Source organism: Somniosus microcephalus, chromosome 32 (assembly GCF_052327205.1).
Source record: "Somniosus microcephalus isolate GS21.2 chromosome 32, FLI_Smic_1.0, whole genome shotgun sequence".
NCBI lineage: Eukaryota > Metazoa > Chordata > Chondrichthyes > Squaliformes > Somniosidae > Somniosus > Somniosus microcephalus.
The window spans coordinates 8,172,537-8,198,396 of NC_141018.1; the positions used below are offsets into that span (position 1 = coordinate 8,172,537).

Sequence of the window (25,860 nt, forward strand, 5' to 3'; positions counted from 1 at the left end):
CAGAGAGCTGGCACAGGCACGATGGGCCAAATGGCCTCCTACCCTGCTGTATGATTCTATCAACTTGCATTTCTATAGCGCCTTTCACACCCTCAGGATGTCCCAAAGCGCTTTACAGCCAATGAAGTACTTTTTGAAGTGTAGTCAGTGTTGTAATGTAGGAAACGTGGGAGCCAATTTGCGCACAGCAAGCTCCCACAAACAGCACTGTGATAATGACCAGATAATCTGTTTTTAGTGATGTTGATTGAGGGATAAACATTGACCAGGACACCGGGGAGAACGCCCCTGCTCTTCTTCGAAATAGTGCCGCGGGATCTTTTACGCCCACTTGAGAGAGCAGACGGGGCCTCGGGTTAACGTCTCATCCGAAAGACGGCACCTCCGACAGTGCAGCACTCCCTCAGCACTGCATTAAAATGTCAGTCTGGATTATGTGCTCAAGTCTCTGGAGTGGGGCTTGAACCCACAGCCTTCTGACTCAGATGCGAGAGTGCTGCCCACTGAGCCACAGCCGATACCTAAATGCTCCAAATACAGTGCCCGTGTTGCAGGCCACATTGGGGGGGTGATTACCTGGTGGATGCTCCCAGCCAGTGAGGCTCTGCACCGGGAGATCACATTCACAAGATTTGCTTGCCAATGTTAAGCTCAAAGGAATCTAAAGTAGAGTTTCCACCATGGTCCGGAAGCGGGATTTGTACCTTCAGGAAGGGAGGGCGCCGCTCCCAACCTCCTCCCCCCTTCTCCCGCTCCAAGCCCCCTCCCCCGCTCCCAGCCCCCTCCCTCAGCACCCCCTCGCTCCCAGCCCCCTCCCCCGCTCCCGGCCCCTTCCCCCGCTCCCGGCCCCTTCCCCCGCTCCCGGCCCTCTCCCCCGCTCCCTCCCCCGCTCCCAGCCCCCTCCCTCAGCACCCCCTTGCTCCCAGCCTCCTCCCCCGCTCCCAGCCCCCAGCCCCCTCCCTTGCTCCCAGCCCCCTCCCCCAGCACCCCCTCGCTCCCAGCCCTCTCCCTGCTCCCAGCCCCCTCGCTCCCAGCCCCCTCCCCCAGCCCCCTCCCTTGCTCCCAGCCCCCTCCCCCAGCACCCCCTCGCTCCCAGCCTTCTCCCTGCTCCCAGCCCCCTCGCTCCCAGCCCCCTCCCCCAGCACCCTCCCCCGCTCCCAGCACCCTCCCCCGCTCCCCTCCCTCGCTCCCAGCCCCCTCCCCCGCTCCCAGCGCCCTCCCTCAGCACCCCCTCGCTCCCAGCCCCCTCCCCCGCTCCCGGCCCCTTCCCCTGCTCCCAGCCCCCTCCCCCGCTCCCGGCCCCTTCCCCTGCTCCCGGCCCCTTCCCCCGCTCCCGGCCCCTTCCCCCGCTCCCGGCCCTCTCCCCCGCTCCCGGCCCCTTCCCCCGCTCCCGGCCCTCTCCCCCGCTCCCGGCCCTCTCCTCCGCTCCCGGCCCTCTCCTCCGCTCCCTCCCCCGCTCCCAGCCCCCTCCCCCTGCAACCCCTTGCTCCCAGCCCCCTCCCCCACTCCCAGCCCCCTCCCCCAGCACCCCCTCGCTCCCAGCCCCCTCCCTTGCTCCCAGCCCCCTCCCCAGCCCTCTCCCTGCTCCCAGCCCCCTCGCTCCCAGCCCCCTCCCCCAGCACCCTCCCCCGCTCCCAGCACCCTCCCCCGCTCCCCTCCCTCGCTCCCAGCCTCCTACTCCGCTCCCTCCCCCGCTCCCCTCCCTTGCTCCCAGCCTCCTCCTCCGCTCCCTCCCCCTCACCCAGCTGCTCGCTCAGGTTGAGCTGAATAGTGTGACACTGAGCACAATTTGAAATACTAAGGGGAAAAAAACATTAGTGGGAGTGGTATATAGACCTCCAAACAGTAAGGCGGAGGTTGGGGATGGCATTAAAAGGGAAATTAAAGAAGCGTGCAATAAGGGCACAGCAGTCATCATGGGTGACTTTAATCTACATATAGATTGGGCCAACCAAATTAGTAACAATACTGTGGAGGAGGAATTCCTGGAGTGTTTACGGGATGGTTTCCTGGACCAATATGTCGAGGAACTAACCAGAGATCAGGCCATCTTAGACTGGGTATTATGTAACGAGAAAGGATTAATTAGCAATCTTGTTGTACGAGGCCCCTTGGGTCGGAGCGAGCATAATATGCTCGAATTCTTCATTAAGATGGAGAATGAAGTAGTTGACTCAGAGACAAGGGTCCTCAATTTAAATAAAAGAAACTACGATGGTCTGAGGAGCGAGTTGGGTAGGATTGAGTGGGGAATGGCGCTCAAAGGGTTGACGGTGGATAGGCAATGGCAAACATTCAAAGACCGAATGGATGAGCTACAGAATTTGTTCATCCCAGTTTGGCATAAAAATAAAACAAAAAAGGTGACTCAACCGTGGCTAACAAGGGAAATTAGGGATAGCATAAGATCCAAGGGGAGGACATATAAATTGGCTAGAAAAAGCAATAATCCTGAGGATTGGGAGCAGTTTAGGAGTCAACAAAGGAGGACAAAGGGATTAATTAAGAAAGGGAAAATAGAATATGAGAGTAAGCTTGCAGGGAACATAAAAACTGACTGTAAAAGCTTTTATAGATATGTGAAGAGAAAAAGATTAGTGAAGTCAAGCGTAGGTCCCTTACAGTCAGAATCAGGGGAATTTATAATGGGAAACAAGGAAATGGCAGACCAACTAAATACATACTTTGGTTCTGTCTTCACAAAGGAGGACGCAAATAACCTCCCAGAGATGCCGGGGAACATAGGGTCTGATGAAAGAGAGGAACTGAAAGAAATCAGTATTTGTAGGAAAATGGTGTTCGGAAATTTGATGGGACTGAAGGCCGATAAATCCCCAGGGCCTGATGGTCTACATCCCAGGGTACTTAAGGAAGTGGCCCTAGAGATAGTAGATGCATTACTGGTCATCTTCCAGAACTCGATAGACTCTGGAACGGTACCCATGGAATGGAGGGTAGCTAATGTTACCCCACTATTCAAAAAAGGTGGTAGAGAAAAAGCGGGGAATTATAGACCGGTAAGCCTGACATCGGTAGTGGGGAAAATGCTAGAGTCTATTATAAAAGATGTAATAGCAGAGCACTTGGAAAGCAGTGACAGGATCGGACAAAGTCAACATGGATTTACAAAAAGGTAAATCATGCTTGACTAATCTACTGGAATTATTTGAGGATGTAACTGGTAAAATAGATAAGGGAGAACCAGTGGATGTGGTGTATTTGGACTTTCAGAAGGCTTTCGATAAGGTCCCACACAAGAGATTAGCGTGCAAAATTAAGGCACATGGGATTGGGGGCAAGGTATTGACTTGGATAGAGAACTGGTTGGCGGACAGAAAGCAAAGAGTTGGAATAAACGGGTCGTTTTCCGAGTGGCAGGCAGTGACTAGTGGGGTACCGCAAGGATCAGTCCTAGGACCCCAGCTGTTCACAATATATATTAATGATCTGGACGAGGGAATTGGATGTAATATCTCCAAATTTGCAGACAACACAAAGCTGGGTGGGAGGGTAAGCTGTGAGGAGGATGTCGTGAAACTCCAGCACGATTTGGACAGGTTGGGTGATTGGGCAGAAACATGGCAAATGCACTATAATGTGGATAAATGTGAGGTTATCCACTTTGGTGGCAAAAACAGGAAGGCAGATTATTATTTGAATGGCAATAGATTGGGAGAAGGGGAAGTGCAAAGAGACCTGGGTGTCCTTGTGCACCAGTCGCTGAAGGTAAGCATGCAGGTGCAGCAGGCGGTTAAGAAGGCAAATGGTATGTTGGCCTTCGTAGCAAGAGGGTTCGAGTACAGGAACAAGGATGTCTTGCTACAGTTATACAGGGCCTTGGTGAGACCGCACCTTGAGTATTGTGTGCAGTTTTGGTCACCTTACCTGAGGAAGGACGTTCTTGCCATGGAGGGAGTGCAGCGAAGATTCACCAGGCTGATACCTGGGATGGCAGGAATGACGTATGAGGAGAGATTGTGTCGATTGGGCTTATACTCACTGGAGTTTAGAAGATTGAGAGGGGATCTCATCGAAACCTATAAAATTCTGTCAGGTCTGGACAGACTAGATGCAGGAAGGATGTTTCTGATGGCCGGGGAGTCCAGAACCAGGGGTCATAGTCTAAGGATAAGGGGTAAGCCATTTAGGACTGAAATGAGGAGGAATTTCTTCACCCAGAGAGTGGTGAACCTGTGGAATTCTCTGCCACAGAGGGCGGTGGAGGCCAGTTCATTAAATATATTCAAGAAAGAGTTGGATATATTTCTTGAGGCTAAAGGGATCAAGGGATATGGGGAAAAGGCAGGGACAGGGTACTGAATTTGGATGATCAGCCATGATCACATTGAATGGCGGAGCAGGCTCGAAGGACCGAATGGCCTATCCTGCTCCTATCTTCTATGTTTCTATGTTAACCCTTACACCATATCAGCATTTTACCTTACCTCCACTGCCACTAAAACCTCATCCGCCTCTTCGTAATCTCCAGCGGTCTCCTACACCACTCCAACTCTACCCCATATCTTATCCCAATCACCTTTCATCCCATCCTCATGTCCCTCCATATGCTCAACTCCCAACACATTGAATTCAAAATTAATTGGATCTATAAATCCCAACCTGGCCTCACCCCAGCCAACTCTACAGCCCTTTGTGCCAGCCCATGCCCGCCAATCTCCAACTCTAACTTCCTTGGCATTCCACCCTCCTTCTCTTGCCCTTCCGCTGGCTGAGCCTTCAGTCTTCTTGCCCCTGCTCTCAAGGTCTATCCCTGGTGTCCCTCACATTGCCTCCTCTGTCCCCACTTTCAGAAATCTCCACCTTCCCAGCTCACCTTAAGATCACCTCCCCTAATGCTTCGCTTACTGCTCAGCATCATTCTCCTCGCTGTGTGACGCTCGCTACGCTAACAGTGCTATAACAACACAAGAGGGCACTGAGCAGGAAAAAGATAGACTCATAGAGTAGTACAGCACAGAAGGAGGCCACTCGGCCCATCGAGTCTGCGCCGGCTCTTTCGAAGAACAATCCAGTCAGTCCCACTCCCCCGCTCTTTCCCCATATCCCTGCAATTTTTTCTCCTTCAAGTATTTATCCAATTCCCTTTTGAAGGCTGCTATTGAATCTGTGCATTCAAAATCCAAACCGCTCGTTGTGTAAAAACGGTTTTTCCTCATCTCGCCTCTGGTTCTTTTGCCAATCACCTTAAATCTGTGCCCTCTGGTTATCGACTCTTCAGCCATTGCCCCCTGAACCAGCATAAACCCAGTACCTGATGGCTCGTGAGTCTGTGGGATGTAGCGACAATCGAAATATGAAATCACATCAAACCAAAATGCAGTTTTTGTTCAAAAACACTGCTGTAATGAGGTATATTAAAACCAGTCATTAACTAGATGAGCTTCTATGGTGTTGCAGGGATGAAATTTTTTTTTTTTTTTTTTTTTTTTTTTAATTGTTTCTATTGTCAAAAATTGTCTAAAAGTGCCCCTATTTCTTCCTGTACCAGTCTCTTCACTTGTCTCCCACTCTTTACTTTCCCATCTCTCTCTCTCTCTCTCTGGACATCTCTCACATTTTCTCTCAGGTTATCTCTGCGTCTCTTCACTTCTCCATGATTCTTTTCCTCACTCTCTCTCTCTCTCTGTCTCTCTGCAAGTAGATGAATGATTCCAAAAATTATAAATTTGTTACATAAATACCTGACTGATGAACAATTCCAATATTATGAACGCAAACTGATTAAGGATAAACGGCCAGAAAGCAGCCCTGAGGTTCTGGCCCATGGAGTGGAGCACAACTGGTGTGTTCAGGAGATCGAGGAGATGTGACACTGAGGCCAATAGAGAATGGGACGGTCGGGGGTTGACACTGGGAGGTTGGGGACATTTGAAATGGGTGGTAACTGGGGAGGGTGGAGCCGGTGAAGTGGGACTCAGTATTTGGGACCACTCCGAGCGGGAGTGGGATCTGGGAGCACGTTAATGCGAGTGCAAGCTGTTGGTGCAAACAGAAGATGGGATGGGTAAGTGTAGAGATACATAGTGGGCGCGTGAGGAACTGTCATGGTAGCTGTAAGCCACAGTAGTTATGACATTACATAGAATCACAGCACAGAAACAGGCCATTCAGCCCAACTGGTCTATGCCGGTGTTTCTGCTCCACACGAGCCTCCTCCCACCATAATTCATCTCACCCTATCAGCATATCCTTCTATTCCTTTCCCCATCATGTACTTGTCCAGTTTCCCCTTAAAGGATCTATGCTAATTGTGTCAACCACTCCCTGTGGTAGCGAGTCCCACATTCTCACCACTCTCTGGGTAAAGAAGTTTCTCCTGAATTCCCTATTGGATTTATTAGTGACTATCTTATATTTATGGCCCCTAGTTTTGGACTCCCCCACAAGAGGAAACATCGCTGCGTTTGCCCTATCAAACACCGTCATAATTTTAAAGGCCTCTATCAGGTCTCCCCTCAGCCTTCTCTTTTCTGGAGAAAAGAGCCCCAGCCTGTTCAATCTTTCCTGATAGTTATAACATATTGTGGTAGAATGTGAATGGTCACTTTTGTGATTCAATCAATCAATCACAAGTTACATAACTGAGATGGTGCCAAGATGTGATTGCCTGAAGGACAGTGGTCTCTGGGATATGACTATGGATCTGCCCTTACCTCAGCCTCGTCTGTATCGCCACCCCTATCCACACCTTCACTGTCTTTAAATTTGACTTGAGTTGACTTATAGGGCTAGAAATTCGTCTCCTCAGTGCCACACGTTAGCGCCATAAAATGGCACTAAAACGCCGGCCGCCGCTCTTTCGCCAACTGGTGGCGGGTCCCGCGGCGGCCACTGTTTTCGTCCCTGGAGAAAAAAAAGCGGCGTGGTGACATCAATCAGCGTGCGACGCCGACTTAACGCCACGACTCTGAACTTCGACCCTAGTGCTTAATTCAGCGCTGGGTCCTAAGCACGCCAGGTAAACCTGACATGGAAGCAGGCTGACAGTGGCAATATTAGCACCTCTTAAAGTGACGCACAAATCATTCAGCTAAGTTTGGATTTAAGCGTTTGCACTGTTTTTTTTGTTGATTTTATTGAAGTAGTGGCTTGCTGCAATAGGTGTTAAATGTTTTTTTAAGTGTGTAGGGAGTGCTGCTAGATGCTTGCAAGGTCTCGGATGGTAAAGGAAGGCCTCTGAGAAGACAGAAAATGTTGCAAATACTCAGCAGGTCAGGCCACATCTGTGAAGAGAGAAACAGAGTTCACATCTCAGGTCGAGATGCTGCCTGAGCAGCTGAGTATTTCCAGCATTTTATGCTGGCATTTCAGATTTACAGCATCTGCTCCCAGAGGGCCGAGGAAGACACAGAAGAGGAAGAAGCTGAAGAGGAGGAAGCAGACGGAAGGATGCATCCCAGACAGCCTCTTTGTGGCTGGGATATCTGGGATGGAATCACCTGCCTGTGATCCCAGTGACCACAACCCCAATTCCCTATTCAATATTAGTCCCACACCTTACCTTCCCTCTTGTTACTGACCATCACAGCGTCCTCTTGGCCACAATGCTGAAATAAAAGCCACCACAAAGCAAACCTCCCAATCCAACTTTATATATCTATCCATCCAATGTGACATCAAGAAATCAACTCATCACCCTTATGCATTCTCTTAGTGACTGTCTTGTGTGTGCCTTTGCCTATCGTACTGATGTCACACAGCGCTACCCCAGTGGCTGCAGCATGGCTGGTGGAAGGCTGCTGACTTTCAGTGGGGGACACTGCAAATGGCCTTGCAGGATGACCTTGGAAGAGCTGGTGGCTGGGAGTGTCAAATCAAGTGACAGTGTTTCTTCTTCTTCACTTTCCTCTCCCTCTTCTTGGTCACCCACTGCCTGGGCAGGCTGCATTTCTTGGGTGTGTGAAATGAGGAAGGCACAAGGGTGGAGTTGTGTTGAGGGGAGGGCGGGAAAGCAAGAGGTGCATACCAGACGGAGGATAACGCAAGTCTTTCCTTCTTTTCACACTCAGTAATCACTGCACTTCAAAGCAATTCATTGTCTGACATATGGTGGCATGTTTCCGATAAATGTGAGTTAATTCGTTATTTCCCATTATCATTTTCTGCTCACCCCATTTTAAGCATTGTCCAAATGAGGGTGAGGGAAAGGCTTGGAGTCACACCTCCAACCACCTTACAGTGGCTCAAATCTAGACATGAAGAGTAAGAGCTGTTATACGCATATTCTACACACACCAGCAAATCCAAACAGCAGTCTTTCACACACTCTACCAACGGCTTGCTCCTGTCTAACTGTATATAATGAGGTCTGATTAAGAACTGAGGAAGGGGGAAATGATGACAGATGTCTCCTCGCAAAGGAGGAAGTATTTACAACAGGAACTCTCAGGAAATGCTTTGTCTCTTAAACAGCAGCTTGCATCTCAAGTAAGATGTTAATTACAGCGACTCTCTTCAGAGTCTACACGAATATCCGGATACTAGTAATACTAAAAGAAGAATTGGCACAAATACGGCTCCAGATCACACTCTCCCCAAGATGTTTCACAGTCAACAGTGACTACACTTCCAAAGTAATTGGCTGTAAAGCGCTTTGGGATGTCTTGAGGTTGTTAAAGGCATTAAACAAAGGCAAGTCTTTCTTTAGTCACTGTTGTTTGCAACGCCTCGATTTCAAAATTCTCATCCTTGTTTTCAAATCCCTCTATGGCCTCGCCCCTCCCTATCTCTGTAACCTCCTCCAGCCCCACAACCCTCTGAGATATCTGCACTCCTCTAATTCTGGCCTCTTGCGCATCCCCGATTTTAATCGCTCCACCATTGGCGGCCGTGCCTTCAGCTGCCGAGGCCCTAAGCTCTGGAATTCCCTCCCTAAACCGCTCCGCCTTTCTTTCCTCCTTTAAGATGCTCCTTAAAACCGACATCTGCCCTAATATCTCTTTATGTGGCTCGGTGTCAAGTTTTGTTTGATAATTGCTCCTGTGAAGCGCCTTGGGACGTTTTTCTACGTTAACGGCGCTATATAAATGCAAGTTGTTGTTATGCAGGCAAGTAATTTGCGCACAGCAAGATCTCACAAACTGCTAAATGACCAGTTAACCTACTCTCTGGCAGAAGTGTTGGCCGGGGGTGCGATGCTGCCCAGGACTCTATATACTACGTTGGTAGACACAGAGAGAAGAAAAATACTAGGTCGCCAGAGCGGTAAGTGATCTTGAATTTCACTGGCAACGATTTAGCTGTTCTATAACCTGAATTCCTGGAAAATCTTGCAAAGAAGCTTTCTCCAAACTAGTTGAAGTTGCAGGAACAGTGAATCGACCTGTACACACTGTTGGGAAACTCTGATGGGAATGAATGGAAACAGATGGAAGATATTAACTTTGAGCTGATTTATATCCAGGAATGCAAGTTCAAGGGGATGTGGATTCAGCAGCAGCTTATCAACCAAACAACTCTCTTGAACCATCACTCACATTTTACGTTGTGGCTACGTATGACATTTACGTCCGTGGCCCATTCCTAACCTCTTGCTATTTATTGTGTTGGTGACCATTATAAATTTCCGCTGTGTAGTTCTACGTGCTCCTGTCAAGGGTTCTGAAGATGCCAAGCGATGCATGTGTACAATTCAGCACATTAACTGCGGAACAATTCAGGATTTACCGAAAAGATAACACCTTCTGACAGGTTCTTGTTACTATTAAAGGGACTGACAAGTTCTGGAAACCCTTGTCGCCAAGTTAAGTGGATCGAGCTCCTCTGGGATATTTCCCAGTGTCAGGAACACATGTGCATACCAACCTGGTAAAACGTCCAAGAAAGGGTCAATGAGGGAAGGACTGGCAACAAAAGGCTACATGCAATTGTCGGGCCAGTTAGAAAACCTCCGGGAGATGGGGAACTGCAACTAAAAGTGGTCACAGCCAGGAAAATGTACGATCCCATGTTCTTACACACCAGAGGCCGAGGTGGTGTCAGGGACTGGTGTGTGCGCCGATCACCAAAGAGTCCACGCAGTGCCTTCCCTTCTAGATGATGTTCTCTACCACAAACATAACTAACATGAAGCTTAACTTACAGTAAGTTGGAAAAATGCACCATTATCTAGGCTGATACCTAGAAGTGTCAGCCTTGGCTCAGATGGTAGCACTGTTGCCTCTGAGCCAGAAGGTGGTGGGTGACAGTTGAAGAACAAAATCTAGGCCAACATTTCAATGCAGTACTGCGGGAGTGCTGCACTGTCTGAAGTGCCGTCTTTCGGATGAGACATTAAACTGTTTGGATTGGCGTAAAAGATCCCATGGCACTAGAAGAGCACGAGAGTTCTCCCGGTGTCCAGGCCAACATTTATACCTCAACCAAAATCACCAAAAACAGATTAACTGGTCACTTATCACACTGCTCTTTGCGGGACCTTGCTGTTGGCCAACAACACAACAGTGACCACGCTTCAAAAGTTCTTCATCGGCTATGAAGCGCCTTGGGACATCCCGAGGATGTGAAAGGCGCTATAGAAATGCATGTTCTTTCTTTCTTTCAGTATCTATATGAATCAATATTTGGTTGCAAAACAGAACATTCAGATGCCAGGTTACTTCCCTGCGCATCACAGACCCCCCTGCTTGTTGAGTGAATGGAAGCCACGCTATCAGGTTGCCTATTGGCATCTTTACCTCCGTGTGAGTGCAGCCAATCACACCCAAGAACCTTGGGACCCCAACAACTGCATAAAATGGTTGCGGTTTTGTATCATTCTATGATTATCTGTAGAAATCGATGAACTCGTCATCCTCCCAGGTCAAAAAAGTGCCACACTGAAGCGGATCAGTGACAACATTCCCAACTGGTTGCATATTGTCCCTTGTGGAACACCACTCACCCCACCTTTTCCCTCTGGGGATCTTGCTATTCCTCAGCTCAATCCAAAGGACTCTGATTGGAACACTTCTCTGGTGCGACCCTCACACTCCTGCGCTACCATATTATCTCTAATTAACACCACTACCTTTCCTTCCTGAACGTTTTATACCCCAGGTAATTGGTAACCTTTCTGGCTCCTTATTCCCTCTGCAGCTGTAGCGTACAGCCCCTGCTCAGTTGCCTGGTCTATTCTTGGGCCTCTCCCCTCCCCATACTATTAAACGAGGAGCCGCACTGCCCTCCCCAGAGGAGAAACAGGAGGCAGAACACAATCCGTTGGCAATATGAAAATTGCTGGAGTGTTGATTTGAAGACTGAGGAGATGACCACCTCCACTAGGGGACCTTACCTGGCTCGGTTGTATATGATTGGCTCATATTCATCCGGCACGGTTCTGAGCATGTCAAGATCCCGGAACAGTTTCGCCATCAACTGTAAGAAGTTCTGCTCAGAAGCCCTTTCCACCACAGCACTGAGAAGGGTCCAGGCATGTGTCGAATACAGGAACTGACTTCCTTTAAAACACGAGAGAGGAAAGTGACGTTAGAATTTTCAGCCAAACAATCTGCAGCAGGAACAACGTAGCTTCCAGAGACACGTCCAACACGGGGATTTCTGTGCACAAACCGGATTCATGTATTCTATTGCAAAATTAGTCCAAATTAAGGAATGTATATCTCTTACCCAGATTCCCAGATCGATTCAACAGTCTAACAAGAAAAACAAATCAAACCTAACTATACAGTGGAATACAGACCTGTCTATATACGGTGGATTACGGACCTGTCTATATATGGTGGATTACGGACCTGTCTATATACGGTGGATTACGGGCCTGTCTATATACAGTGGATTACAGACCTGTCTATATACGGTGGATTACAGACCTGTCTATATACGGTGGATTACAGACCTGTCTATATACGGCGGATTACAGACCTGTCTATATATGGTGGATGATAGGCCTGTCTATATACGGTGGATTACAGACCTGTCTATATACAGTGCATTACAGACCTGTCTATATACAGTGGATTACAGACCTGTCTATATACGGTGGATTACAGACCTGTCTATATACGATGGATTACAGACCTGTCTATATATGGTGGATTACAGACCTGTCTATATACAGTGGATTACAGACCTGTCTATATACGGTGGATGATAGACCTGTCTATATACGGTGGATTACAGACCTGTCTATATACAGTGCATTACAGACCTGTCTATATACAGTGGATTACAGACCTGTCTATATACGGTGGATTACAGACCTGTCTATATACGGTGGATTACAGACCTGTCTATATACGGTGGATTACAGACCTGTCTATATACAGTGGATTACAGACCTGTCTATATACGGTGGATTACAGACCTGTCTATATACGGTGGATTACAGACCTGTCTATATACGGTGGATTACAGACCTGTCTATATACGGTGGATTACAGACCTGTCTATATACGGTGGATTACAGACCTGTCTATATACGGTGGATTACAGACCTGTCTATATACGGTGGATTACAGACCTGTCTATATACAGTGGATTACAGACCTGTCTATATACAGTGGATTACAGACCTGTCTATATACGGTGGATTACAGACCTGTCTATATACGGTGGATTACAGACCTGTCTATATACGGTGGATTACAGACCTGTCTATATACGGTGGATTACAGACCTGTCTATATACGGTGGATTACAGACCTGTCTATATACGGTGGATTACGGGCCTGTCTATATACAGTGGATTACAGACCTGTCTATATACGGTGGATTACGGGCCTGTCTATATACAGTGGATTACAGACCTGTCTATATATGGTGGATTACGGACCTGTCTATATACGGTGGATTACGGGCCTGTCTATATACAGTGGATTACAGACCTGTCTATATACGGTGGATTACAGACCTGTCTATATACGGTGGATTACAGACCTGTCTATATACGGCGGATTACAGACCTGTCTATATATGGTGGATGATAGGCCTGTCTATATACGGTGGATTACAGACCTGTCTATATACAGTGCATTACAGACCTGTCTATATACAGTGGATTACAGACCTGTCTATATACGGTGGATTACAGACCTGTCTATATACGATGGATTACAGACCTGTCTATATATGGTGGATTACAGACCTGTCTATATACGGTGGATGATAGACCTGTCTATATACGGTGGATTACAGACCTGTCTATATACAGTGCATTACAGACCTGTCTATATACAGTGGATTACAGACCTGTCTATATACGGTGGATTACAGACCTGTCTATATACGGTGGATTACAGACCTGTCTATATACGGTGGATTACAGACCTGTCTATATACAGTGGATTACAGACCTGTCTATATACGGTGGATTACAGACCTGTCTATATACGGTGGATTACAGACCTGTCTATATACGGTGGATTACAGACCTGTCTATATACGGTGGATTACAGACCTGTCTATATACGGTGGATTACAGACCTGTCTATATACGGTGGATTACAGACCTGTCTATATACGGTGGATTACAGACCTGTCTATATACAGTGGATTACAGACCTGTCTATATACAGTGGATTACAGACCTGTCTATATAAAGTGGATTACAGACCTGTCTATATACGGTGGATTACGGACCTGTCTACATACGGTGGATTACGGACCTGTCTATATACGGTGGATTACAGACCGGTCTATATACGGCGGATTACAGACCTGTCTATATACGGTGGATAATAGACCTGTCTATATACGGTGGATTACAGACCTGTCTATATACGGTGGATTACAGACCGGTCTATATACGGTGGATTACAGACCTGTCTATATACAGTGGATTACAGACCTGTCTATATACGGTGGATTATAGACCTGTCTATATACGATGGATTACAGACCTGTCTATATATGGTGGATTACAGACCTGTCTATATACGGTGGATTATAGACCTGTCTATATACGGTGGATTATAGACCTGTCTATATACGGTGGATTATAGACCTGTCTATATACGGTGGATTATAGACCTGTCTATATACGGTGGATTACAGACCTGTCTATATACGGTGGATTATAGACCTGTCTATATACGGTGGATTATAGACCTGTCTATATACGGTGGATTATAGACCTGTCTATATACGGTGGATTATAGACCTGTCTATATACGGTGGATTATAGACCTGTCTATATACGGTGGATTATAGACCTGTCTATATACAGTGGTTTACAGACCTGTCTATATACAGTGGATTACAGACCTGTCTATATACGGTGGATTATACGGTGGATTACAGACCTGTCTATATACGGTGGATTACAGACCTGTCTATATACGGTGCATTACAGACCTGTCTATATACGGTGGATTATAGACCTGTCTATATACGGTGGATTATAGACCTGTCTATATACGGTGGATTACAGACCTGTCTATATACGGTGGATTATAGACCTGTCTATATACGGTGGATTATAGACCTGTCTATATACGGTGGATTACGGACCTGTCTATATACGGTGGATTACAGACCTGTCTATATACGGTGGATTACAGACCTGTCTATATACGGTGGATTACAGACCTGTCTATATACGGTGGATTACAGACCTGTCTATATATGGTGGATGATAGGCCTGTCTATATACGGTGGATTACAGACCTGTCTATATACAGTGCATTACAGACCTGTCTATATACAGTGGATTACAGACCTGTCTATATACGGTGGATTACAGACCTGTCTATATACGATGGATTACAGACCTGTCTATATATGGTGGATTACAGACCTGTCTATATACGGTGGATGATAGACCTGTCTATATACGGTGGATTACGGACCTGTCTATATATGGTGGATTACGGACCTGTCTATATACGGTGGATTACGGGCCTGTCTATATACGGTGGATTACGGGCTGTCTATATACAGTGGATTACAGACCTGTCTATATACGGTGGATTACAGACCTGTCTATATACGGTGGATTACAGACCTGTCTATATACGGCGGATTACAGACCTGTCTATATATGGTGGATGATAGGCCTGTCTATATACGGTGGATTACAGACCTGTCTATATACAGTGCATTACAGACCTGTCTATATACAGTGGATTACAGACCTGTCTATATACGGTGGATTACAGACCTGTCTATATACGATGGATTACAGACCTGTCTATATATGGTGGATTACAGACCTGTCTATATACGGTGGATGATAGACCTGTCTATATACGGTGGATTACAGACCTGTCTATATACAGTGCATTACAGACCTGTCTATATACAGTGGATTACAGACCTGTCTATATACGGTGGATTACAGACCTGTCTATATACGGTGGATTACAGACCTGTCTATATACGGTGGATTACAGACCTGTCTATATACAGTGGATTACAGACCTGTCTATATACGGTGGATTACAGACCTGTCTATATACGGTGGATTACAGACCTGTCTATATACGGTGGATTACAGACCTGTCTATATACGGTGGATTACAGACCTGTCTATATACGGTGGATTACAGACCTGTCTATATACGGTGGATTACAGACCTGTCTATATACGGTGGATTACAGACCTGTCTATATACAGTGGATTACAGACCTGTCTATATACAGTGGATTACAGACCTGTCTATATACGGTGGATTACAGACCTGTCTATATACGGTGGATTACAGACCTGTCTATATACGGTGGATTACAGACCTGTCTATATACGGTGGATTACAGACCTGTCTATATACGGTGGATTACAGACCTGTCTATATACGGTGGATTACGGGCCTGTCTATATACAGTGGATTACAGACCTGTCTATATACGGTGGATTACGGGCCTGTCTATATACAGTGGATTACAGACCTGTCTATATATGGTGGATTACGGACCTGTCTATATACGGTGGATTACGGGCCTGTCTATATACAGTGGATTACAGACCTGTCTATATACGGTGGATTACAGACCTGTCTATATACGAGTGGATTACAGACCTGTCTAATATACGGCGGATTACAGACCTGTCTATATATGGTGGATGATAGGCCTGTCTATATACGGTGGATTACAGACCTGTCTATATACAGTGCATTACAGACCTGTCTATATACAGTGGATTACAGACCTGTCTATATACGGTGGATTACAGACCTGTCTATATACGATGGATTACAGACCTGTCTATATATGGTGGATTACAGACCTGTCTATATACGGTGGATGATAGACCTGTCTATATACGGTGGATTACAGACCTGTCTATATACAGTGCATTACAGACCTGTCTATATACAGTGGATTACAGACCTGTCTATATACGGTGGATTACAGACCTGTCTATATACGGTGGATTACAGACCTGTCTATATACGGTGGATTACAGACCTGTCTATATACAGTGGATTACAGACCTGTCTATATACGGTGGATTACAGACCTGTCTATATACGGTGGATTACAGACCTGTCTATATACGGTGGATTACAGACCTGTCTATATACGGTGGATTACAGACCTGTCTATATACGGTGGATTACAGACCTGTCTATATACGGTGGATTACAGACCTGTCTATATACGGTGGATTACAGACCTGTCTATATACAGTGGATTACAGACCTGTCTATATACAGTGGATTACAGACCTGTCTATATAAAGTGGATTACAGACCTGTCTATATACGGTGGATTACGGACCTGTCTACATACGGTGGATTACGGACCTGTCTATATACGGTGGATTACAGACCGGTCTATATACGGCGGATTACAGACCTGTCTATATACGGTGGATAATAGACCTGTCTATATACGGTGGATTACAGACCTGTCTATATACGGTGGATTACAGACCGGTCTATATACGGTGGATTACAGACCTGTCTATATACAGTGGATTACAGACCTGTCCTATATACGGTGGATTATAGACCTGTCTATATACGATGGATACAGACCTGTCTATATATGGTGGATTACAGACCTGTCTATATACGGTGGATTATAGACCTGTCTATATACGGTGGATTATAGACCTGTCTATATACGGTGGATTATAGACCTGTCTATATACGGTGGATTATAGACCTGTCTATATACGGTGGATTACAGACCTGTCTATATACGGTGGATTATAGACCTGTCTATATACGGTGGATTATAGACCGGTCTATATACGGTGGATTATAGACCTGTCTATATACGGTGGATTATAGACCTGTCTATATACGGTGGATTATAGACCTGTCTATATACGGTGGATTATAGACCTGTCTATATACAGTGGTTTACAGACCTGTCTATATACAGTGGATTACAGACCTGTCTATATACGGTGGATTATACGGTGGATTACAGACCTGTCTATATACGGTGGATTACAGACCTGTCTATATACGGTGCATTACAGACCTGTCTATATACGGTGGATTATAGACCTGTCTATATACGGTGGATTATAGACCTGTCTATATACGGTGGATTACAGACCTGTCTATATACGGTGGATTATAGACCTGTCTATATACGGTGGATTATAGACCTGTCTATATACGGTGGATTACGGACCTGTCTATATACGGTGGATTACAGACCTGTCTATATACGGTGGATTACAGACCTGTCTATATACGGTGGATTACAGACCTGTCTATATACGGTGGATTACGGACCTGTCTATATACGGTGGATTACAGACCTGTCTATATACGGTGGATTACAGACCTGTCTATATACTGTGGATTACAGACCTGTCTATATACGGTGGATTATAGACCTGTCTATATACGGTGGATTATAGACCTGTCTATATACGGTGGATTACAGACCTGTCTATATACGGTGGATTACAGACCTGTCTATATACGGTGGATTACAGACCTGTCTATATACGGTGGATTACAGACCTGTCTATATACGGTGGATTACAGACCTGTCTATATACGGTGGATTATAGACCTGTCTATATACGGTGGATTATAGACCTGTTTATATAGGTAGGGTTACGGACCTGTCTATATACGGTGGATTATAGACCTGTCTATATACGGTGGATTACAGACCTGTCTATATACGGTGGATTACAGACCTGTCTATATACGGTGGATTACAGACCTGTCTATATACGGTGGATTATAGACCTGTCTATATACGGTGGATTATAGACCTGTCTATATACGGTGGATTATAGACCTGTCTATATACGGTGGATTACAGACCTGTCTATATACGGTGGATTACAGACCTGTCTATATACGGTGGATTATAGACCTGTCTATATACGGTGGATTATAGACCTGTCTATATACGGTGGATTATAGACCTGTTTATATAGGTAGGGTTACGGACCTGTCTATATACGGTGGATTACAGACCTGTCTATATACGGTGGATTACAGACCTGTCTATATACGGTGGATTATAGACCTGTCTATATACGGTGGATTATAGACCTGTTTATATAGGTAGGGTTACGGACCTGTCTATATACGGTGGATTATGGACCTGTCTATATACGGTGGATTATAGACCTGTCTATATACGGTGGATTATAGACCTGTCTATATACGGTGGATTATAGACCTGTCTATATACGGTGGATTATAGACCTGTCTATATACGGTGGATTACAGACCTGTCTATATACGGTGGATTATAGACCTGTCTATATACGGTGGATTATAGACCTGTCTATATACGGTGGATTACAGACCTGTCTATATACGGTGGATTATAGACCTGTCTATATACGGTGGATTATAGGCCTGTCTATATACGGTGGATTATAGACCTGTCTATATACGGTGGATTATAGACCTATTGGTTTCAACAGTCAATTAGGAACAAATATTAAATTATTATAGAATGTCTCACTGAATTTCTAAGTGATCAGTCACTGGTTACTCTTCCATACATTCCTGTTACTGTTCTGCTGTTTGTCTGCTCAGCATGATCTCATGCCCATAACTCCCCACACGGCGAGACCCCACCCTCAGCCACACAGCGAGAGGGAGACCTTTCATTTTATACAGAACGGGACTGAGAGTAGATCCAGGATGTTGAACCTGGGCACCTGCAGAGAAGTCTGAGTGGAGGCCTGGGCGCCTTTTTCCTGTCTGGGGAACATGTGCAACATCCACACTTTTGACAGTGTGCTTTAAGGAGGTTCCCTGGATAGTGTTGTGAGCAGCGCTGAGCCAGGTTCGATCCCTGGTCTCTACTCAGTCAGCTGACTTCAACCAGGGGCAGGAGTTGGGATGTTGGCCGTGGCTCAGTGGGCAGCACCCTCGCCTCTGAGTCAGAAGGTCGTGGGTTCAAGTCCCACTCCAGAGACTTGAGCACAAAATCTAGGCTGACACTCCCGGTGCAGTACTGAGGGAGGGCCGCACTGTCGGAGGTGCCGTCTTTCGGATGAGACGTTAAACCGAGGCCCCGCCTATCCTCTCAGATGGATGTGAAAGATCCCACGGCCACTATTCAAAGAGCAGGGGAGTTCTCCCCAACATTTATCCGTTAACCAACATCACTAAAGCAGATTATCTGGTCATTATCACATTGCTGTTTGTGGGAGCTTGCTGTGCACAAATTGGCTGCTGTGTTTCCCACATTACAACAGTGACTACACTTCAAAAAATACTTCATTGGCTGTAAGATGCTTTGGGACGTCCTGAGGTCGTGGAAGGCGCTACAGAAATGCAAGTCTTTCTTTTCCAATTAGTCACCGTGACCTGGGCTAGGAAGAAAGGAAGCACTACACCAGCCTGGGTTGCTGCTCCTGATCACCATCCACTGACCCCTGATGGGTACAAGAACACAAATGGACTTGGGTGCGATGCTCTCCACAGCTGAATAGCTTTCTGATGCTCACTGTTTGGGCTCACACAAGAAGAATGGCCACTTGGGCAGGAAAGGACTGGGGGGTGGGGGGGGGGAGGACGGTGGAAGGGGAGAAAATAGGAAAACAAAAGTAATAATGACAGATGCTGGGACATGATCTTAAGGCTGTAATTGTTCAAGTGGAGAATCTGGAGGGAAGGGAGGTCAAACTAAGGTTATAAAGCTGCTCATATTCTATGTTTTGATGAGGCAATCGGAACTCCTTGACCAGTTTCCAATCGGGCAATCACGCCCCAGTATTCTGTTTTTTCGGCAGTAAACATTTTAAGGATATTAAAGTATATTATTACTGTTAACACCATTTTAATTAAAGCATAGAATTCAGCTCTATACTCGGTATAAATCAAGAGCATGCTGTCATTAATTTTACCAGGTTTGAAAATCAAGGGATCATTCGCGAAGAGTTTCAGCGATTTCGAAACACTCTGAAACTTTTCTTTGATGTAGTATTCCTCGTGCTCAAACTCCCTCTTGTTCTGGAGGGCTTTGTTGCTTTTCCCTGAGGTTTCATCGTCGTTACTTCCTGATTTGGGGCTTTTGTCCCGTTTCCTGCTGTCACCCTCCCTTCTCGGCTCCGGGCCCTCCAATTTCTCTTGTTGCTTCTCCATGGGTCTCTTATCTTTAATGCCTTGATCAGAAGCTTCGGGCTCTGCCTCCTCTTTAACCAGCCTTCGTGCCTTCTTGTCTTTTTCCTTTTGTTCCTGTACCTTCTTAACATCCTTCTCGTAGTGCCGAATGCCACTCAGGTGAGACAGTAACAGCCTTGTAGTTATCGCCACCTATTGCAAGACATATAATGGTGTTGTTAAAAGGCAAACCTAGTTTTTAAACCAACTATACAATACATTAATGATCCTACATCTGAGTGCGCATACTGTTGTCACGTATTTGTATCAACATGTTCCATTAAATTTCAATGACCACATTTATAATGGAAATTGCCTATGTAAACTCGTCACGCTGTAATTACACCTTCCTGCCACTGGTAGCGCTGTTGCACCTCAATTTTGTGTCTCCCAGCTCCTCAGCCGGTACTGTAGAGAAACACCTATGTTCCAACCAGCACTACTTCCCAAATTGCCGTCAGATTTGCCATTTAAGTGTAAATAATTTCAAATCAAAGTATTATCTAAGACGAAGGGGAGAGAGGAGTGGGGAGAGGGGGAGAGGGGAGGGGGGAGAGAGGAGTGGGGAGGGGGGAGAGAGGAGTGGGGAGAGGGGGAGAGAGGAGTGGGGAGGGGGGAGTGGGGAGGGGGGGAGAGAGGAGTGGGGAGAGGGGAGTGGGGAGGGGGGAGAGAGGAGTGGGGAGAGGGGGAGAGAGGAGTGGGGAGGGGGGAGGGAGGAGTGGGGATGGGGGAGGGAGGAGTGGGGAGAGGGGGAGAGAGGAGGGGGGAGGGAGGAGTGGGGAGGGGGGAGAGAGGAGTGGGGAGGGAGGAGTGGGGAGGGGGGAGAGGAGTGGGGAGAGGGGGAGGGAGGAGTGGGGATGGGGGAAGAATGTGATCCAGATGGTAAGACCCCACTCCCTTTATACCCGCACCACGTTCTCCCTCTCCTCCCCCAAGACCTGGTTCATTTCTTGAAAAGCCCGGTGCTTGTGTGTGGCAAGTGACATCATTGGACTGGACAAAATCCGGAGGTCATGGCACTGTCACTATTCACTTCATACCCAATAAACCTGTTAACAATCCGTGACCCACACACAATGCCCCATCTATGGGGGAGAAGGCCAAGAACCTGGCTGGGGGGGGGGGGCAGAGAGGAGGTCAGGAATTGTTGGGAGGGGAAAGGTCAGAAACACGGGGGTGGGGGCGAGGGGGAAGTTTAGGAAGTTGTCGGGGGCGGGGTGGTCAAGAACTTGTTTGGGGGGTTGAAGAAGGTCTTAACCCATGAGGGTGAGTCTTGTCTGTTCTATGTGAGCTCTGTGCTCTCTGGAGCCTGGCAGTCAGAATGTCTCGAATTGCACCTTGCAAAGTACTTGATTACTTAGGCAGGCAGAATCTAATTACACGTTCCAGATAAACTGCTGGGTGTGTCGTCCTCCAAACGGACCAATCAGAAATCTGGCGTCGGGAAAAAAACACAACCCAAAAAAATGCAAGTTTATTTTTATTGCATCACAGCCGAACCACATAAGAACATAAGAAATAGGAGCAGGAGTCGGCCATTTGGCCCCTCGAGCCTGCTCCACCATTCAATAAGATCATGGCTGATCTTCTACCTCAACCCCACTTTCCCGCACTATCCCCATATCCCTTGATTCCCTTAATATCCAAAAATCTATCGATCTCTGTCTTGAATATACTCAACGACTGAGCCTCCTCAGCCCTCTGTGGTAGAGAATTCCAAAGATTCACCACCCTCTGAGTGAAGAAAGTTCTCCTCATCTCAGTCCTAAATGGCCATCCCCTTATTCTGAGACTGTGACCCCTGGTTCTAGACTCCCCAGCCAGGGGAAACATCCTCCCTGCATCTACCCTGTCAAGTCCTGTAAGAATTTTGTATGTTTCAATGAGATCACCTCTCATTCTTCTGAACTCCAGAGAGTATAGGCCACATTCTGTCCTTACACACAGACTCCCAGCAAGGGGTGCCGGACAGCGATCAGATGCAGCGATTTTCCTCTTCCCTGATCAATGGATGTTGAGGCCAACTGTGGAGATCCTGCTGCTGCCCAGGCTGGGACCAAGGAGTCAAACCTTCAGGGACTGCAGGACTCAGTTATTCACTGGATAAAGTCCCCGAGCCATCCGGGGAGCTTGTAGTAGGTTTTCAACTGAACTGAAATTGTGCAGGTGACTTTAGTAGTTTACTTGGCCTACTTAAACATACTTAAAAGGGAAATCGTGTTTGGCAAATCTGTTAGATTTTTTTGAGGATGTAACTAGCAGGGTAGATAAAGGGGAGCCAGTAGATGTAGTATATTTGGATTTCCATAAAGCATTTGATAAGGTGCCACACAAGAGGTTATTACACAAGATTAGGGCTCATGGGATTGGGGGTAATATATCAGCATGGATTGAGGATTGGTTAACGGACTGAAAATACAGAGTAGGAATAAACTGGTCATTTTCGGTTTGGCAGATTGTAACTAGTGGGGTGCCGCAAGGATCAGTGCTTGGGCCTCAGCTATTTACAATCTATATCAATGACTTCGATGAGGGGACCGAGTGTAATGTATCCAAGTTTGCTGATGATACAAAGCTAGGTGGGAAAGTGAGCTGTGAAGAGGACACAAGGAAGCTGCAAAGGGATATAGACAGGTTAAGTGAGTGGGCAAGAACGTGGCAGATGGAGCATAATGTGGGGAAATGTGAAGTTATCCACTTTGGTAGGAAAAATAGAAAAGCAGAGTGAGAGACTGGGAAATGTTGGTATTCAGAGAGACCTGGGTGTCCTTGTACACGAATCACAGAAAGTTAAGAACATAAGAAATTAACATTCAGGTAGAGCAAGCAATTAGGAAAGCAAATGTTATGTTATACTCCAATCCTTTTGTAATAAAGGCTAAGAGTAAAGACGTCTTACTGTAATTATATAGGGCCCTGGTGAGACCACACCTGGAGTATTGTGTACAGTTTTGGTCTCCTTACCTAAGGAAGGATATACTTGCCATAGAGGGAGTGCAACGAAGGTTCACCAGACTGGTTCCTGGGATGGGGGATTGTCCTATGAGGAGAGATTGAGTAGACTAGGCCTATATTCTCTAGAGTTTAGAAGAATGAGAGGTGATCTCATTGAAACGTATAAAATTCTTAAGGGGCTTGATAGGGTAGATGCAGGGAGGATGTTTCCCCTGGCTGGGGAGTTTAAAACTAGGGGTCTCAGGATAAGGGGTCAGCCATTTAGGGCTGAGATGAGGAGAAATTTCTTCACTCAGAGGGTTGTGACTCTTTGGCATTTTCTACCCCAGAGGGCTGTGGCTACTCAGTCATTGAGTATATTCAAGGCTGAGATCGATAGATTTTTAGACTCTAGGGGAATCAAGGGATATGGGGATCGGGCGGGAAGGTGGAGTTGAGGTCGATGATCAGCCATGATCTTATTGAATGGTGGAGCAGGCTCGAGGGGCCGAATGGCCTACTCCTGCTCCTAATGCTTATGTTCTTATTTGTTCCTGGGATGTAGGCGACACAAACAATGCAGTATTTATTGTTCATCCTTAGTTGCTCTGAGGATGGTTAAGGCTGGAGGAATGGGTAGGCCCGACTAGGTAAGGATGACAGATTCCCTTCACCGGTTCATTAGTGTTTGGTGAAACATCCGGCAGCTTAGACGATCATTTTCTGGTGCCAGTCCAAAAATGACCAGATTTCTTCAATTCAGTTTCACCACTTCCCGTGGTGAGACTTGACCTCACGATCTCTGGGTTGCTAATCCAGTGCCACAACAGCAACAACAACTTACATTTAAATGGCGCCTTTAACGTAGCAAAACATCCCATAGTGCTTCACAGGAGCGTTATCAAACAAAATTTGACACCGAACCACATAAGGAGATCTTAGGACAGGCGCTTGATCAACGAGATAGGGGTTTTAAGGAGCATCTTGAAGGAGGAGGTAGAGAATTCCAGAGCTTATGGCTTCGGCAGCTGAAGGCTCAGCCACCAATGGTGGAGCGATTAAAATCGGGGTTGCGCAAGAGACCAGAATTGGAGGAGGGCAGATATCTCGGCGGGGGGGGTTTGTAGGGTAGGGCTGGAGGAGGTTGCAGAGATAGGGAGAGGCGAGGCCATGAAGGCATTTGAAAACAAGGATGAGAATTTTTAGTTTGAGGCATTGCCAGATTGGGAGCCGATATAGGCCAGTGAACAGAGGGGTGCTGGGCGAACGAGACTTGGTACGGGCAGCAGAGTTTTAGTTGAGCTAAAGCTTACGGAGGGTGCATGGTGGGTGGTCGCCCAGGAGAGCATTAACCAGTATGTTGCTGTGGGAAGGAGCTGACCCTGATATTAGTCAGGATCACACGCTTTCCAACTGCAATCCTTGGACCCTAAGGGATCTATGAAAAGTTTCAGGTTTCGGTATTCTCGTCTGCATTAGCTGGCTGACTTACATGTTATCTCTGCTGCTGTCTTCCTGTGGGATGCTGACTCTATTTTGGAGGTTACACAAGGGATCCCTGGGGTTCGTCAATATTTTTAGCTCATTCCTGGGAACGTGTTAGTATTTACAGGAGTCTCTGGCAACTTGCCAGTATTTTCAGGGGCTCCATGGGAATGTGTCAATATTTACACTGGGTCCCTGGGAATATGTCAGTATTTGCAGGGAATTTCCAGAATGTGTCAATATCAGGCCATTCGGCCCAACTGGTCTATGCTGGCGTTTATTCTCCACACGAGCCTCCTCCCACTCTAATTACCTCCTCCTGCCCTCCCCCCCCCCATGCCTCTATTCCCTATGGCATGCATCAAGCCTCCCCTTCAGTGCATCAATGCTCCTCGCTTCAACCCCTCCACGTGGCAGCGAGTTCCACGTACTTCTCACCACTCTTTCTTTATTTGGTCCGTTAGTGACTATCTTATGTTTCTGCCCCCTTGTTCTGGACTCACCCACAAGTGGAAGCAGTTTCTCCACATCCACCCCTTCATTATTTTAAAGACCTCTATCAGGTCTTCCCTTTGTCTTCTCTTTTCCAGGTGAAAGATCCGCAGCCTGGTCAGTCTTCCTGCTAATTGCATCCTCTCAATTCTAGTACCATCATGTTTCAATATCCTTTTTCTAATATGTAGACCAGAACTACATACAGTACTCCAAAGGTTCTATGTACGAACAATAACGGACAGGTAAAGACCCTCTGGTCCATCCAGACTGTCTCACACAATTGCGATACCTTGTGTATCACAATATATACACTCTCCACCCCACCCCAAACCATGTGATTTCCTGGGAGAGGCAAAAACACAAAAAAAAACAGGCCAATTTGGGGGAAAGAAATCTGGGCAATTCCTCTCCGACCCATCTAGGTGATCGAAACTAGTCCAGT

At 46.6% G+C, this 25,860-nt stretch overlaps 1 protein-coding gene across 1 annotated transcript in view; it reads right to left on the reverse strand.

Annotated features, from left to right (window-relative positions):
- The window catches only part of lactb (lactamase, beta), a 124,503-nt gene that overhangs the window by 19,567 nt on the left and 79,076 nt on the right, over nucleotides 1–25,860 (reverse strand). Inside the window, exons 4-5 of the mRNA XM_085972059.1 lie at nucleotides 20,249–20,657; nucleotides 11,294–11,459 (exon numbers count right to left, since the gene is read on the reverse strand). Of these exons, the coding sequence (XP_085828185.1) occupies nucleotides 11,294–11,459; nucleotides 20,249–20,657 (575 nt within the window). The remainder of the gene's footprint in view (nucleotides 1–11,293; nucleotides 11,460–20,248; nucleotides 20,658–25,860) is intronic.